This window comes from Ailuropoda melanoleuca, chromosome 15, assembly GCF_002007445.2.
Source record: "Ailuropoda melanoleuca isolate Jingjing chromosome 15, ASM200744v2, whole genome shotgun sequence".
Taxonomy (NCBI): domain Eukaryota; kingdom Metazoa; phylum Chordata; class Mammalia; order Carnivora; family Ursidae; genus Ailuropoda; species Ailuropoda melanoleuca.
The window spans coordinates 16,219,943-16,236,879 of NC_048232.1; the positions used below are offsets into that span (position 1 = coordinate 16,219,943).

The following is a 16,937-nucleotide window of genomic DNA, read 5'->3' on the forward strand; positions in this document are numbered from 1 at the left end:
TGTGATATATCACATTGATTACTTTGCAAATATTGAACCACCCTTACATCCCAGGAATAAATCACACTTGATCATGATAAATGATTTTTTAAAGATTTATTTATTTGAGGGAGGGGGGGAGACAGAGGAAAAGGGAGAGAATCTCAAGCAGACTCCCCACTGAGCATGGAGCCTGACTCAGGGGTCCATCTCACAACCCTGAGACCATGACCTGAGCAAAATCAAGAGTCAGATGCTCAACCAACTGAGCCACTCAGGCATCCCAGTAAATGATTTTTTAATGTATGGTTGGAATCAGCACGCTAATATTTTGTTGAGGATTTTTGTATCTATGTTTATCAGATATAATGGCCTATAGTTCTCTTCTTTGTGGTGTCTTTATCTGGCTTTGGTATCAGGGTAATACTGGTCTCATAGAATGTATTTGGAAGCTTTCCTTCCTCTTCTAGTTTTTGGAATAGTTCTAGAAGTATAGATATTAACTCTTTAAGTGTTTGGTAGACTTCACCTGTGAAGCTGTCTGGTCCTAGACTTTTATTTGTTGGAAGTTTTGTTTTGATTTGTTTGTTTTGTTTTGGGGGGGGTAGGGACAAAGTGAGAGGGAGAGAGAATCTTAAGCAGGCTCCATGCCCAGGGTGGAGCCTGGTGTGAGGCTTGATCTCACAACCGTGAGATCATGACCTGAGCTGAAATCGAGTTGGACACTCAACCAACTGAGCCACCCAGGGACCCTGGAAGTTTTGTGATTACTGATTTGATTTCAGTTCTAGTAATCAATCTGTTCAAATTTTCTTTTTCTTCTTGATTCCATTTTGGTAGGTTATATGNTCTGTTCAAATTTTCTTTTTCTTCTTGATTCCATTTTGGTAGGTTATATGTTTCTAGGAATTTATCCATTTTTTTCTAGGTTGTCCAATTTGTTGCCATATGATTTTTTTATATTCTCTTACAATCCTTCATATTTCTGTGGTGTCAGTTGTTATTTCTCCTCTTTCATTTCTGATTTTTTTTTAATTTGAGTATTTGAGTTCTCTCTTNGTTTCTAGGAATTTATCCATTTTTTTCTAGGTTGTCCAATTTGTTGCCATATGATTTTTTTATATTCTCTTATAATCCTTCATATTTCTGTGATGTCAGTTGTTATTTCTCCTCTTTCATTTCTGATTTTTTTTTTTGAGTATTTGAGTTCTCTCTCTCNGTTATATGTTTCTAGGAATTTATCCATTTTTTTCTAGGTTGTCCAATTTGTTGCCATATGATTTTTTTATATTCTCTTACAATCCTTCATATTTCTGTGGTGTCAGTTGTTATTTCTCCTCTTTCATTTCTGATTTTTTTTTAATTTGAGTATTTGAGTTCTCTCTTTCTCTCTTTTTTTTTCAAGAGTCTCACTAAAGGTTTACCAGTTTTGTTGATCTTTTCAAAGAACTAGCCACTGCTTTCATTGATCTGTTCTTTTGGTTTTATATTTTCTATTTTGTTTATTTCTGCCTTAATATTTATTATTACCTTCCTTTTACTGGTTTTGGTTTCCTTCTTTTTTACTGGTTTACTGTTTATTCTTCTTTTTCTTGTTCCTTTAGGTGTAAGGTTTGGTTATTTATTTGAGATTTCTCATGCGTCTTGAGGTAGGCCTGTATTGCTATAAAATTCCCTCTTAGAACAGCTTTTGCTGCATCCCAAATATTTTCGACCATTCTGTTTTCATTTTCATTTGTCTCCATGTCCTTTTTTATTTCCCCTTTGATTTCTTGGCTGATCCATTCATTGTTTAATAGCATGTTATTTAGTCTCCATGCATTTGTGCTCTTTCCAGATTTGTTCTTATGGCTGATTTCTACTTTCATAGCATTGTGCTCAGAAAATATGCATGGTATGACTTCTATCTTTTTATATTTGTTGAGACTTCTTTAGTGTTTATATGTAACCCATCCTAGAGAATATTCCATGTGCACTTGCAAAAAATATATATTCTGCTATTTTAGGATAGAATGTTCTGAATATATGTTAGCTCCAGCTGGTTCAGTGTGTCAATCATAGTCACTATTTGAAAATCCTTGTGGATTTTCTGTTTTGATCATCTGTCTGCTTAGGTAAGTCGGGTGTTACAGTCCCCTACTATTTTTGTATTACTATCAATTACTTCCTTTATGTTTGTTATTAACAGTTTTATGCATTTGGATGCTCCTATAGTGGGTGCATAAATATTTACAATTGTTATATCATCTTGTTGGATTGCCCCCTTAAAGATTTTACAGTGTTCTTCTTTGTCTCTTGTCACAGTCTCTGTTTTAAAGTCATATTATCTGATGTAAGTATTGCTACCCTGGCTTTCTTTTCAAATCCATTTGCATGATAAATGTTTCTCCATTCTTTTACTTTCAAAGAGTAAGAGAAAAGAGGAACAGAGAAGAACTGCAAAACAACCATAAAATGAGTAACAAAATGGTAACCCTTAACTAACTGAGCCACCCAGGTTCCCCTCTGATTGTTTTTTTTTTTTTATGTTTTCTATCTCTTTCTTAAGGGTCTCACTGATGTCCTTCACTCTTTTCTCAAGTCCTGTGAGTATCTTTATGACTATCACTTTAAATTCTATCAAGCATGTTACTTATCCCCATTTTGCTTAGATCTCTTACTGTGATTTTTGTCCTATTCTTTCATTTGGGTCATATTCCCCTGTCTCCTCATATTGTCTAACTCTCTGTGCCTGTTTCTCTATGTTAGGAAAGTGAGCTACATCTCCTGCTTTTGAAAGTAGTGGCCTTATGAAGAAGAGGTCCTGGAGTGCCCTGCAGTGCAGTGTCCCTTGTCCAGTAGAACCTGGCACTTCAGGGGAGTCTCCTATGTCTGTTGCATGCACCCTGCTGCACTGTGGTTCATGTATATTGGTTGATACAGATGTTTGATTATTTATTTGGGGGATACTGTCTTGTAGTCAGTACCTTCTACCAGAAGGTACATAACATCTAGTTGTGTCTCTCTTTTTAGGAAGTCATACAATGTTGATAATTATGTAGATTGATTACTTACAGCTTATGAAATGGTGTTATTCTAATTTACTAATTTATTCATCATTTATTAGTGTAATAATTCTGTAATGGAAAACCTCCCCTCATCACAATTTCACTTTACTGTGGTTCTTAAAATAAGAATAAATTCTTGATTTTTTAATTTAGCACTTTTCAAAATGATAACATTTCCTTGCATCCTTCAAAGAAGAACCATGAACTTTTCTTTTTATATCATTTTGATTTCAAATTTCTCAATCTTTTGTCATTATTTTTTTTAAAGATTTTATTTATTTATTCAACAGAGATAGAGACAGCCAGTGAGAGAGGGAACACAAGCAGGGGGAGTGGGAGAGGAAGAAGCAGGCTCATAGCAGAGGAGCCTGATGTGGGGCTTGATCCCATAACGCTGGGATCACGCCCTGAGCAGGAGGCAGACGCTCAACCACTGTGCCACCCAGGCGCCCCAATTTTTTGTCATTATTATCTTAATTAGTGCTCAAATTGTTCCCTCTTTGACCAGTGTGATCATAATCAAGTTGGCTGCTAAGTCCTTTTGACAAAGCTCAGGACATTTTCTATCTTCCTTGCTGTCTAGTATAAGATATTCCAAGTTTATCTTGTTCATTTCCTGTTTAGACTCGGAATCAGTTTTTCTCCAAATACTTTTTTATCTTTTTTTTAAAGATTTTATTTATCCATTTGACACAGAGAGAGCGTGCACAAGCATGGCAGGGAGGGGCAGAGGGAGAGGGAGAAAGACAATTCCTGCTACATTTATATTTAGGCTTTTAGCTTTCTTCTTGGTTGTCTTAAATAAGGTCCTTTCTTTCATTATCTCTTCTAACTGATTCTTTGTATATACCAAGGGTTCTAATTTCTGTAGACTAATTTTATAACCTCTTCCATTATTAAATTTTTTATTTTATTTTTGCATTTTTTAATGGTTTTCAGGTATATATAATCATATCATCTCGAAATAGATGTAGTTTTGTCTCTTGCTTTCCAATTCTTGTGTCTCTGTTTTCTTTCTTATCTAGTTATGTTGGTTGATAACCCCAATATAATGGTAAATAGTATCGAGGACAGTCTGCATCCTTATCATGTTTCTGACTTTGAAAGAAAAGCCTGTGGTGTTTCCTCATTGAGTTTAGAGAATAAATGAGGAAAATATAAATTTGTCTTTTCTATTAGCCCACACACTTACACTTCTTGTGCTCGTCATTTCTTCCTATATAGATTCATCTTACCATTTAAATCATTTATTTTCAGCCTGAAGAACTTCATTTAGTATTTCTTATAAGCCAAGTCTTCTCTCAATGAATTCTCTCATTTATTGTTTATCTGGGAATGATTTTATTTCGCCATTATGTCTGAAGAATTGTTTTGCTGGATATAAAATTCTTGATTGACAGTCTTTTCTTTTAGCACTGTGAGTATAACATTCCACCACTTTCTGGTCTCTGTTGTTCAGATGGGAAGTCAGGTACTATTTGTATGGATGGATCCCTGTATGTGATATTCATTTTTCTTTGCTGTTTTCAAGATTTATCTTTTTCTTTGACTTTCATCAATTTTGTCTCAATGTATCTGGGTGTGGATCTTCTTATATTTATCCTACTTGACGTTTCCTAAACTTCTTGAACATGTAGAATAAGGTTTTAACATCCAATTTGGATAATTCTGACATTATTTTTTCCGATATTTTTTCTATATCTTTCTCTTCTGTGATCATCATTACGTATAGGTTGGTATACTTGCTGTTGTCCTGTAGGTCTCTCAATTTGTTCTTTTTTTTTTTTTAATCTTTTTCCCCTCATTCGTCAGACTGGATTATTTCTATTAATCTATCTCCATTTTCAGTAATTCTTCCTTTTACTATTTCAAATATGCTGTTGATTTCCTCTAGTGATTTTTTTTTTTCATTTTGCTTATTGTATTCAACACCAGAATTTCCATTTGAACTTTTATATAATTTTGAATTTCTTATTTCTTCTATTTGCTGACTTATTATTGTCACACTTTAATACTTTAAATATGATTTCCTTTAGTTCCTTAAGCTCACTTATAATAGCTGCTTTGAAGTCTTTTTCTGCTAAATCCAACATCTGGGAATACTCAGAGACATTTTTATTTACTGCTTTCCTCCCTGATTCTGGGTTACACTTTCCTTTTTTTTTTTTTTTTGCAAGTCTTGTGTTTTTTTTTTTTCCACTGAAAGCCAGTCATTTAAAATGAAATATTGTAATAACTCTAGTTTGTAATTTCTCCTGTCCTTGATGATAACATTCAGGAAAATACCAGGGACATTGTCTTCACAAACGAGAAGATGGATAAATCCAAAGAAATTCACCATTATATTTTATTATTCTCTGTATCAATCAATTTTAAAAGCCTAGAGCTCTACTAAGGGAAACTAAACTGTGATCTATAAACTGGCAACCATACCACAGTAGCATTAGAAAACAAAGTCAGATGTCTCTACAATCTCAGATCCCTTTTATTTCCTTTCTTGTTTCTGTATAAACAGACCCTTAAAAGGAAAATAATTTTGTTGACTTAATCAAAGGAAAGTTATAGTTAATCTAAGGATATCTATAGTACCTCAAGGAAATAAATTTCTCAAGGATTAGGCCAGTTCTCTTTTGTTTGCATTTTTATAGGCACCATCTAGAAGAAGAAATAGTTGGCTCAAGAGAAGTTATCTCTTTGGAGGACTTGCCCATTGTATCATCTCTAGGAGATAAAAATGGTGGGAACATCTTTGCCAGGTTGATTTAGCCCCAAAGTTTAGTCAAAATCTTGTGAGACAATCAATATTCACATGAAGTATAAATGTTCTTCTATTATTGTTCAGAGTAACATCTTGACTTTTCATTAGAACCAAATTTTTTAGCAAAGTATCTATGTTGTGGCCATAAGAAATTGTTATTATCCTGAGATTTGACTTATCTGTATTTTATGTGACACCAGACTTTGTGTGAAATTTCTAGAACTAGACCAACTCCTCAACACTCTCTGGACCAAAAGAACCTGTATCAGAAAAGATAAAATCCACCAACTTCGAAGGAAACAAAACAACCTAACAATCTATGATTGGGGCTACCCTAATCTATCTGTTTCCACGGGCCGGGAGACAAATGATGTTTCAGCTTCCTGGGATGAGGTATGGTCATTATTCTTATACCATCAGTTGCTACTGTCAAAGTTGTGAAAGTTCTACAAGAGTTGTGGAAAATTTAAAGGATAATGTGTATTTCCTTAAATGTAAAAATATTCTATTTCTACACAGTGGTCATGGGTTTTTCTTCTACAAATAGATTTCTGTAGACATAAACGTGAGCTCAAGATATGTAGGAAAAACATATATATATATATATATATATATATATAACTCTTTCCTCCCTTATGTCTATATTAAATGCACAAATAATTATTTCAGCAAACATACTGAGCATTTACTATGTGCCAGTCACCAAAATGGGCATTAGGGATACAGTGAGGAACAAAAATAGGCACAACTCCTTTGGAGCTTACAAGGTAGTAGGAGGATACAGACATTACATATATACTTACAGTGTCGAATGAATGCTTTAAACATAGATTAGGTTATGAAAAGATTACTTCGATCTGTGAGTAACAGAAATATTTGTATAGTAGGTAGTACTGAGAAATTTTTTGAGAAAAGGTGATATAGGAGCTAATAAACATACCTGCTTTTTCCTAAAGCTGTGCTCCAAAGTACATTCACTAGTCTATCTTAATGCTCCTTGAAAAGGGGTGCTATGGTCAAGTTGGTCTGGGAAATAGTAGAGATGCATATTGCCCTGTAGCATAGTAAGTTATCTGGGGAGGTCCTTTAGCAAATAAACTTCTTTAATCTTATTGAATCCAGCATTTCTCAAACTTTGACTACAGAATTCTTCCCAATCCTAACTTTTTAAAATCCTGATAAACTGATGTTCCATGACCATGGCTTATGTTTATTGAGGATATACAATGTATTAGACATAGCACCATCTCACCTGCATTGCCTCATTTAATTATTATCACAACTATATGAGGTTAGGGTACATTATTCCATACTACAGATGAGGAACTTGAGACATGGAACTAATAAATAATTGCTTCAGTTCTCAGAAACTAGGACATACACATAGGTTGTCTAATAACACATTCTGTGCTCTTAATAGCTGTGCTATTGTTTGGGAAATGTTGATTTAAATAAAATTATTTTTGTTATTTGTATCTTAGGTGAGCAAGGTACTGTACCTTAAGGACAGTATCCCTTACAGATTCTTAACCATGCAGAATGTTGTTTCTGTGAGATATATATACATGATTGGGCAATATCATATATCCCCTCCCCCCTCCCCCAAAGTTTGTATCTCTTGATCTCCTTCATCTATTCTGCCCAACCCCCAACCTTCCCCTCTGGCAGCCACTGGTTGGTTCTCCATATTTATGAGTCTGTTTCTCTTTTTTTGTTGTTGTTCGCTTGTTTTGTTTTTTAGACAAAAATAGATTATTAATTAGAATATTAGATTTTTTAAAAAGTAGATTTCTGTTACTTCCGTATGTATGATATACATACGATATATATATATATGACATAAAGACGTATTCACATTGATTCTTTCAAACTCATGCTAATTGTATTCAACTCATAGTGAAGAGAGCTGATGCCTATGTTAATCTTTGTTTGTCGAATCTTCTTAGATGCTTCATCAGGGCTGGCTTGTAGGAAGGGAGCAAATTTGCCTCATGAGACCTTATCTTCATAAAGAATTAAAATTGTTTCTTAAAATTTAGGAACTGTCTACTTAAGTCATGTGACTTCTAAGAACAGTAATAGTCCTTTCCTGTGCTAAGAATGCAAATGGCTCTTCTCTGTCCCAACATGTCACTTTCCTTGGGATTCTTGATAGGACCCTAAGATAGACCAGATCTGAAGATCCTGCCTATGTTATTTAGACCAGTGGTTCTCAAAGTGTTGTACTTGGGAACTCCTTGGAAATGCAAATTCTCAGGTCCCACCCCAGCATCTGCTGAATCATAAACTCTGAAAGTAAAGCCCAGCATTCTTTTAACAAGCCCTCCAAATGATTCTCAAAACTAAAGTTCATGAACTTCTGTTTTAGAATATGTTTATAAAGTTATTATAGAAGTCTGATGACATCAAAACAAGGATACACATATATTGAAGTTTTATGCAAAAGAATAAAGACATTTTTAAAGGTTATTGGCTGGATAATCTAAATTTTCATTCTGTTTTGTTCTTTATTAAACATATTTGGGGTTTCAGATTTATAGAATATAATGAATCACCATTAAGGACATTTGTGTTAGTGACTTCAGAAGAAATTGAAAACAAACAAATGACCTAAATAGCACAGGAATAGAAAATAAAGATCAAGGGCACAGAAGCTTCTAATAGAATATCCTTACTCCAGGAGAAGGTAGTCTAAGACCAGAAGGATTCAATTTCTTGGCAGTGAACTGGTGAAAGATGCATGAATTCTGTTCATGTTTGTCTCTGCGCTGCTTTACTTACCAGTCAAGCACTTTTCAATGAGAATGTTTATTATAAAGGATTCATCATCAAAAGTCTGTTGCCAGTTTCCCTTTGTTGTTGTCAGTATTTTTAATGGTGAAGTAATTATATTCCATTAGTAACAAATGGTGCAAAAGAGAAGACTGTCTTTGGCACAAATTATTTTGACAAAGGGAAAAAGAAAAGCCCAAGTTTAACTTTCTGTTGTTGCTTTTTTGTAGTAGAAACCTTTTGGAGTTTTGCCCGGTCCTTTTCTGAGAAATGCCTTCCTCACCCACAGGCGTGAGGCTGGCAGCCATGTCTGAACAATATGATTCCACCTCCTATCTTGTGGGCAATACTGATTGAACCAGAGGGACGTATGACCCGAGAGAGCCCATCTGTGGCTTTGCTAAAGCAATCAGATCTGTCGGGACTTGCAGACTCAACTCAATCTTGGGTTTGTGGGCTGAGAGGTCACTTCAGAGTTGGGGCTTATATGGCCATGTGTTTACTAAAGGAGAGAACACTGGACCGCGAAAGGAAATAGATATATGCAGCACGAAACAGGAGGAAATACTTGGCTCCAAAGACACAGAGACAGAAACATCTTTGGTTCTGATTTTCTAGCTTCAAGTTGAGTTCCTTTTGGGGTGTGGCTACCTTTTCAATCTCAGAGATCCTTAGCACCCTTCCAATACCATCTCCTCTTGGTTCTCACTGATTTGAATGGGTTCTCTTCCCTGCAAACAAACATCTCCTGATCAGGATAAAACATTTTTCATTCGTGGACTCATCCCCCCAAAAATGTATGTGGGGGAAACCCAGCAAATATGTCATCATTTTCTGATCAGCAATGTGCTTTTGTTAAAAAAAAAAAAAAAAGCTCAGGGCATGATCCCGGCATTCTGGGATCGAGCCCCACATCAGGCTCCTCCACTAGGAGCCTGCTTCTTCCTCTCTCACTCCCCCTGCTTGTGTTCCCTCTCTCACTGGCTGTCTCTCTCTGTCAAATAAATAAATAAAATCTTTAAAAAAAAAAAAAAACTTATAAAAAAAAATCCCTACATCCTCCAGCAGAGCAAATCCCACGCGCCTGGTAGATCACTGGTTCTTTTCAAATACCTTATTGATTGTGACTGAAGCTCACAGATATTGCACTGGGGTTTGCTTCCACCATTTTTGCTTATGGAACTATACACACACTAAAACTTTGAAATGTAATTTTTGACACACAAAATCAGCCCTGAACACTTCTGCACAAATTCCTTGTGGCAATTTTGAGAGACCTGTTGCATTTGTGGTTTATCTATAATCCTCATCTCTTTTTTTTTTTTTAAAGATTTTATTTATTTATTCGACAGAGATAGAGACAGCCAGCGAGAGAGGGAACACAAGCAGGGGGAGTGGGAGAGGAAGAAGCAGGCTCATAGCGGAAGAGCCTGATGTGGGGCTCGATCCCAGAATGCCGGGATCATGCCCTGAGCCGAAGGCAGACGCCTAACCGCTGTGCCACCCAGGCGCCCCTATAATCCTCATCTCTTATGACTATGTCTATACAACAAAGAAAAACTGCAAAGATTTAGAGAAGCAGCAGTACACAGTAATACGGATTTCAACAGTTTTTGTGGAGAAGGGAGGTCAGGTACAAAGGTATCCATCCGTATTATTTAGTGTTTACACACATGCTGGTTGACATAGCATTCACTTTTTAAAATATTTACTTTTATTGCTTTTGAAAATACATGTTGCCTACACAGGCTGTTCAATCAGAGAACACTAAAGACGATCTCATTACCTCAGAGCTCCTGTTTATCTCATGAAATCTTGACTTTGTTGAGACAAAGCTATCCCCGCTGAAAAGAAAAAAAAGAAAAGCATCAAGGCTGCCTTAGAAGGCTGGTAATAAAACCATTCAACATGTTGTAAAATACAGTCCATGTTTTTAGGAAAGAAAAAAGGGTGCAAAACTCATACTACATGGTACTCAAAAGTGAGATCAGAGGTTTAAAATAATCCTTGGAAATTATGTATGCACAAAAGATTGCAGGGGAAAACATGTAGCAATGGCTTCTGGTGTCCTGTTTAGCCATTCTGTTTAGCCATTCTGTTTAGCTCTGACTTCTCAGGAATAGCAATCGATTGGAAATTTGTTCGCTGAGATTAGTAACGATGTTTTCCCCCTACAGCCTTGCTTCTCTGCGGGGCAGCTGGCAGAGATATTTCTACAGAACAGCCTTTCACCCATTTCCAAGGAAGACTTTAAACGAATGAGTCCGGGAATCATCCAGCAGTTACTCAGCTGCTCTTGCCAGCTCCCTGAGAACCAACAAGCAAAGCTGCCACCCACCACTCTGGAGAGTAAGTTGTGCTTACTTTCCCTGGGAAAGTTAGTGCACATAATGTAATAACAGTGACCATAGATACGTATTATATACCAGGCGCTGTTCTCAGCATTTTACATTTCTCAACTCGTTCAATCCTCACAACACCACCATGAGCTAGACACTATTATTGTCCCCATTTTACAGATAAAGAAACAGGCACCTAGAAGTTAAGTGACTTGCCCAAGGACACACGGCTGGTAAGTGATGAAGTCTGGATTTAAAACCCGGCAAGCTGACCCCAGAGTCCTTGCTGTCAACCACTATGCTACGTTACCTTTCATTGAATATTTTTTATATGTAAGTTACAGAAATTGATTTTACCCTCTCTGTAGGACTCAGTCATGGACCAACTTCAAAGTTTCTAGTTGAGAAGTGGCATGGTATAAGAGAAAAACATTAGCGATGGGACCAGAGATGCAAAGTTGAGTCCTGCCTTCTAGCCTCAGCCAACTCGGTGATCTTAAGCTCTCTCTTTATTTCCCTGAGCTTCCCATCCTTTCACACATTGTGACACACTTAAAAAAACAAAGGCACGCTGGGGTAAACCAAAGAGCTCCTGTGGGGTGGAAGTGACCGTGGAGGGAGTTGCCAGCCTCCCAGAGCTGGCCAGCACCTCCAGGAAGTAAAGGCTGGATATTTGCCCTCGCCTGTAACCCCCTGAATCACTACAGTAGGTGAGCTCCGCTATAAGGCTTCCCGGGGAGGCTGTAAGTTTCAAATGGGATAATGTGTACAAACATACGTTCTGTAATGGAAAGCACTGTATGTTTATAAGAAGAAGAAATCGTGGCCAAAAATATCCGTGATGGATAGCAAAAATGTGACAGTTAACACAAGCACGCTTTAACTATTACCAGTGATCTGAGGGCCTTATGCAGGCTTTTTCAGAGCATTTTCTTTCTCTTTGAGATAGTCTTGCAATGCCCGTCAGGGATGAACTGTCCAGCTATGCACTTCTAACACACTGGGAATTCTGCAGCATTAAGTGGTTCATTTGAAGATTTTATGTGAACAAAAACCGGCCAGACCTAAATATCTAAGACTCCACGTTCACTGAAGGGAAAAAGGCTTGATTAAACCTGAACCACAAAATAATTCAGCGCCTGGTGGTCAGCAATAGCTCAGAAATGGAGAAGGGGGACAGACGGTGGCACCTAGGAGCCTCCATGAACATATTTACATGCCCCGCCCCTTGCCCCGGGCAGAGTATGTGCTACATATGGGCCCCTGGGAAATAGCTTTCTGAACTGAAGATCTGTGAGAAATGTGTATCTTTCTAATGAACACCTGGACTTTCTGCGGAATGGTCTTCCTGAGAACAATTCAGAGAAATCACACTTACCATAGAACCCAGAAAAGCATTACTGTGCTGAATTTAAAATGTTGCATTATGTAACTTAAGGGAAAGGTGTAAACAACAGAAAATGTGGGATGAAGACAGAGGCAGGGGAGATGTTAGGAAGAGCAGTGTTGTGTTGGAACCTGACCTCTAAGCACCACCTGCACGTGGGTTTCCAGGAAAAAGTGTTACGGCCATGTGTAAATCAGGTTTCAGACTTGTTCAAGGGAGCTGCTCAAGAATGGCTAGGAATTTGGATGTGAGGGCTATCTGGCTGCAACGTCTGTCAACTCATTGATCGCCAGGGTTGATTCAGATGATCTGGCTGGCTAGGCGGGTGTCCCCTTCCTCACCACTCCATGTGTGTCCCTCCTGAAGCTGCATGCTTGGTCGAAGAGGACGACCTTCTCCGATAGAGGAGGACCATTCTTCGGTCAAGGGTATACGAGTAGCTATGCTTCCCTGCTAGAACCTCCAAACAAGCTCTCAAGAATGGCTAGGAATTTAACGATGAGGTCAAGTTCTACTGTAATGATGGGAAACATTTATACAGAACCCGTCTGCAGGCTGCCTGACTCCAGTCGGGACGCCATGACACCTCTGTGAGGACCTGGGGTGATGAGCAGAGTCCTGTGGGCACGAATGTCAGATTTTAAGGTTTTCAGGCTCTCTTTGCCTCACGAGAGTGGGTGAAATCTGATTCACAGAGGACCTAAGCAGATTTCTAAGCTCTCAAGTTAGGAAGGGTCCTTTCCCCTCCAAGGCCACACTGTAGTTGCCCTCAGTACAAAGGGAAGAGGAGTAGAGGAATAGGAAAAGACTGGAAAACTTTGCCTTTTGCCTGGGAAATGCCACACCTTAATTTATGCCTGTGAATCCTCAACATTCTCTGATCTTCTGTAGCTATCATAAAAATGTGGCAAATTTGAACTTTATTAGACATCCTTTGAATGTCTTTAATTTATGTATTCAATAAGAAAATGACATTCCAACATAGAGTCTGTTTGTGGAAGAGTGGGATATGAACCTTGGTTAAGTATCTCCAGGGATGTTTTTATAGCATAGGTATTTTTATTAAGTCAGAACAAAATGAAACCTCTGGGTCTATGACCGTTCCAAACCATTTCTATTATTTACAAAAATTTTAACTGTGGTAAAAAATTGAAATTGAGATGAAATTTAACCATTCTTAAGTGTATAGTTCAATATTTTCACATTATTGTGCAATAAATTTCTAGAACTTTCTCATCTTGCAAAACTGTAACTCTATATCCATTGTACAACAACAGCCTAACAGAGGTTTCCTAGAAGTGAAGTGTGGTGTTAAGAGTGGGAAAATTAAAATTTGAAAGCTTGTTGCCTCTTTTGAGTACATTGCTAACACTGTTTTAATATTAGACTCCTGTATAATTTAGAACTTATAATTCAATAAAAGTCCTCTTAAAAACACAAGACTATTACCATGTTGCCAGCTAGTATCATTAACACAATAAAGGTTAACCTTCCAGAAACGTACAAGAATGATAAGAATAGAATATTTTCTATTCTAACAAATTTTAAGATGGCCATTTCTTAAAATCTACAATGGGCTTTAATTTAGTATGATAACTGAATTGTTTGATTTAACTTATTATCTGTACTCACTAAAGGAAATGATGGTTTAATTTTGTAATTACCTTCCTTCATTGTTTACAAATCAATTTGTTGTGGCTTATTAGTAATTTCTAAATATGTAGAAGACAGAGTATTTGCTCTGAATGTTTGCAACCAAAGGAAAATGGTGGCCTGGAAAACTCTTTATCCCCAAATCATTTATACAGTTGACCCTTTAACAAGACGGGTTTGAATGGCACAAGTCCACTTATATGCAGATTTTTAAATACATATATACAGTACCGTACTGTAAATGTATTTTCTCTTATGATTTTCTTTTCTTTCTCTTTTTAATTTTTATTTTAAGTAGGCTCCATGCCCCATGTGGGGCTTGAACTCACGACCCTGAGATTAAGAGTCGCCTGCTCAACCAACTGAGCCAGCCAGACATACCCTCTTACGATTTTCTTAATGACATTTTCTTTTCTCTAGCTTAACATTGTTCAAGGGTCAACTGTACTTGAAACTGAAAGCCATTTTCTCTACTCTCTTTTCATCTCTTTCCTTCTTTGCTGCTTCTTCCCTCATGCATGTTTGTTTTTGTTTGAGTAATCTTAAAAATTACACTTCCTGAATATTTTTTGAAAATTTAGAAACCTAGAAACATGGGATCAATTTAGAGGTTCTAAAAAATGATTGCAATAATTTAAAATGTAGGCTGTCCAAATTCATATTATCAACTATTACACATTCATTGATCAGCTCTTCCTAATACAAGCACTCATTTTAGGCACTGAGGATAATAAACACTTTTGACATTATGAATAATTTTAAGAACTTTTGGAAGAAAGTAATCACCTTGTACAGAAAGCAGCATAGGTCTTCGACGGCCCCAAACCCTGTGCTCCCTGTGCAACTCTGCTTCCTTGACTTCAGAAGGTTTAAAGGGCATTAGAAGGAAATCATTACCAGTGTATGGCCGCAGATGTTGTGGCTTAAAGTGAGAGAAGTTAATTTCTTTGGCTAGGTCCTTGCTTGCTGTAGTGATTTTAGAAGGGGGTAGTTGGGGTCACTTCAAAGCAACAAGGTTAATGGTGAAAGTCTTTTCATTCTTTTCCTTAATGAAGGAAATTTCCGTAAATGAAGACCTTTTACTCACTCAAACGCTCATACAACAATCCATATCCCTATCAGCTGTATTGCAAGATGGATTTTTCTGGCATTTTCACTGGCTGGGGCACCACTGATTGGATGATGAGCTCTGATTGCTTTGCACTGTCTGTTTGGCTTAGAATATGGCTACAGCACAGCGGCCGTGGCCTTGCTCACACTGGGCTCCATGCTCGGGACGACGCTGATTCTGTTCCACAGCTGTGAGGAGAACTACAGGCTTATTTTACAGCTCTTCGTGGGTCTGGCCGTCGGGACACTTTCTGGGGACGCTCTGCTCCACCTTATCCCTCAGGTAGCGCTTTTCTGTTTTTCCATGGGGTGTTTCTCATTTCCATTTCCACTGAGTCACTGGAGGCAAAATTTCACGGTGACTTGGCCAGTGTCTTCCTTGGAAATAAGTATCATTTCCCCCAAAGCACTTATAGGGGAAATGAGAGAACCAATCCTTAGGTTCACCACGTATTATTCTTATTTTTGCAATAAACAAAAAACAGTAATCAGATGCAGATTCCCATTAAGAAAAACTCAGGAAGTATCCACTAATTATCTGTTAAATAAAAATGAATGGGCTGCGAGATGTGCTGAGTTTTCTTCAGTGGTCCCCAAGCTCATCGTCCCTTCTCTGCCCTCTCTGCTGTTTTTTTTCCTGCCCCAGAAGATGGCGTCTCCTCAGCTTCCTTGTGGGCTGAATTGTTGTTTGGATTGAGCCAATGGGAGGCACAACAGAAAGGCGGAGGAGAGAGCGGCAGGGGTATTTCTTCCCCACAGGCTCCTGGCTCTGCACTTACTCTAGAAGCAGCTGATTACCTACAGTACTACAGCTCCCTGGGAGGCCTCCCCCCCACTCCGCCGCCCCCTGAGCTGCAGAAACATTAGTTCCAACCTTTGCCCTTTCTGCCCTGAGCGTGAAAATGGTTTCCTAGGGCTGCTAGCTTCTGGGCAGCTCATTGTCCCTTGTTCCTCCCCTTGCTGCCCACACCTCTGTCATTGCACCATCAGTAAGCTCTTTTCATTTGAACCATGAAAATGAATTTCTTTTTTGCCTACTAACATCTAGATTTTCCTTAAGGAAAATATAAGCACCAGGAAGCTGGTCCTTTGCTGAATTCTTCTGAGGCTCTTTGTCAGATCTGAGATGCAAGAGTTCAGGCACGAGGGGCTCCGATGAGGTTGTTTCTTCCCTCTGAGATCTCTTGGGATGGATAATGATGGGCAAATGAGCCCCCCTCTTGCAAAGCCAGAGATGTTAAAAATTTCCACAGGCCTCTGGCAATTTCCTAAGGGTCACTCTTGTTGCTCAGAGGCTCAGTAATTATTAGATGTTCTGCAAATCACAAAGTGAGCATTGGAAAATGAAACAAACCACTATTTGTTTTAATTTCCCTTGTAATCTAATTTTCTGGAAATATTTCAGGGCTTATTGGCTTGAGGCAGTGGACAAGGCCTTTTCCTAGGTCCCTTTAGTGGTTGCAGAGCTGCTCACTGCCGAGGATTCTGCAAAACAGCAAAGGCTTCCTAACCTCCCCCAATGGGGGCATGCGGCTCCGGGCAGCGGGCATGGACTTGGGGGGGGGGAGGTGTCAGCTGGCTCTGCAGAGACATGTTCCAGACTGGAGCTTAAAAGATTAGCTAGGTTTCATGAAAATTGGAAGGCGACTGTTTTATTTGAGGGAAGAGATGTGGAAAAAGGTTACTGGGGAAAGGAAAAAGGTGCAGTACAAGTGTTTAGAAAGCTGGAAAAATCAGTGGCTCCTGACCGTGATCTGTGGCTGGTGGTCACAGGGCAGCACAGAAACGAGAAAAATACAACTGTCTTGATTTTCTTTTTTCCACTAGCAAAATGTATTCAACTTACAGGTTTACATTTTATTCTGAGATTGTGGGGTTTCTGTTTTGTTTTG

At 38.1% G+C, this 16,937-nt stretch overlaps 1 protein-coding gene across 1 annotated transcript in view; it reads left to right on the forward strand.

Annotated features, from left to right (window-relative positions):
- The window catches only part of SLC39A12 (solute carrier family 39 member 12), a 72,123-nt gene that overhangs the window by 15,166 nt on the left and 40,020 nt on the right, over positions 1-16,937 (forward strand). Inside the window, exons 5-7 of the mRNA XM_034644203.1 lie at positions 6,005-6,177; positions 10,734-10,905; positions 15,156-15,328. Of these exons, the coding sequence (XP_034500094.1) occupies positions 6,005-6,177; positions 10,734-10,905; positions 15,156-15,328 (518 nt within the window). The remainder of the gene's footprint in view (positions 1-6,004; positions 6,178-10,733; positions 10,906-15,155; positions 15,329-16,937) is intronic.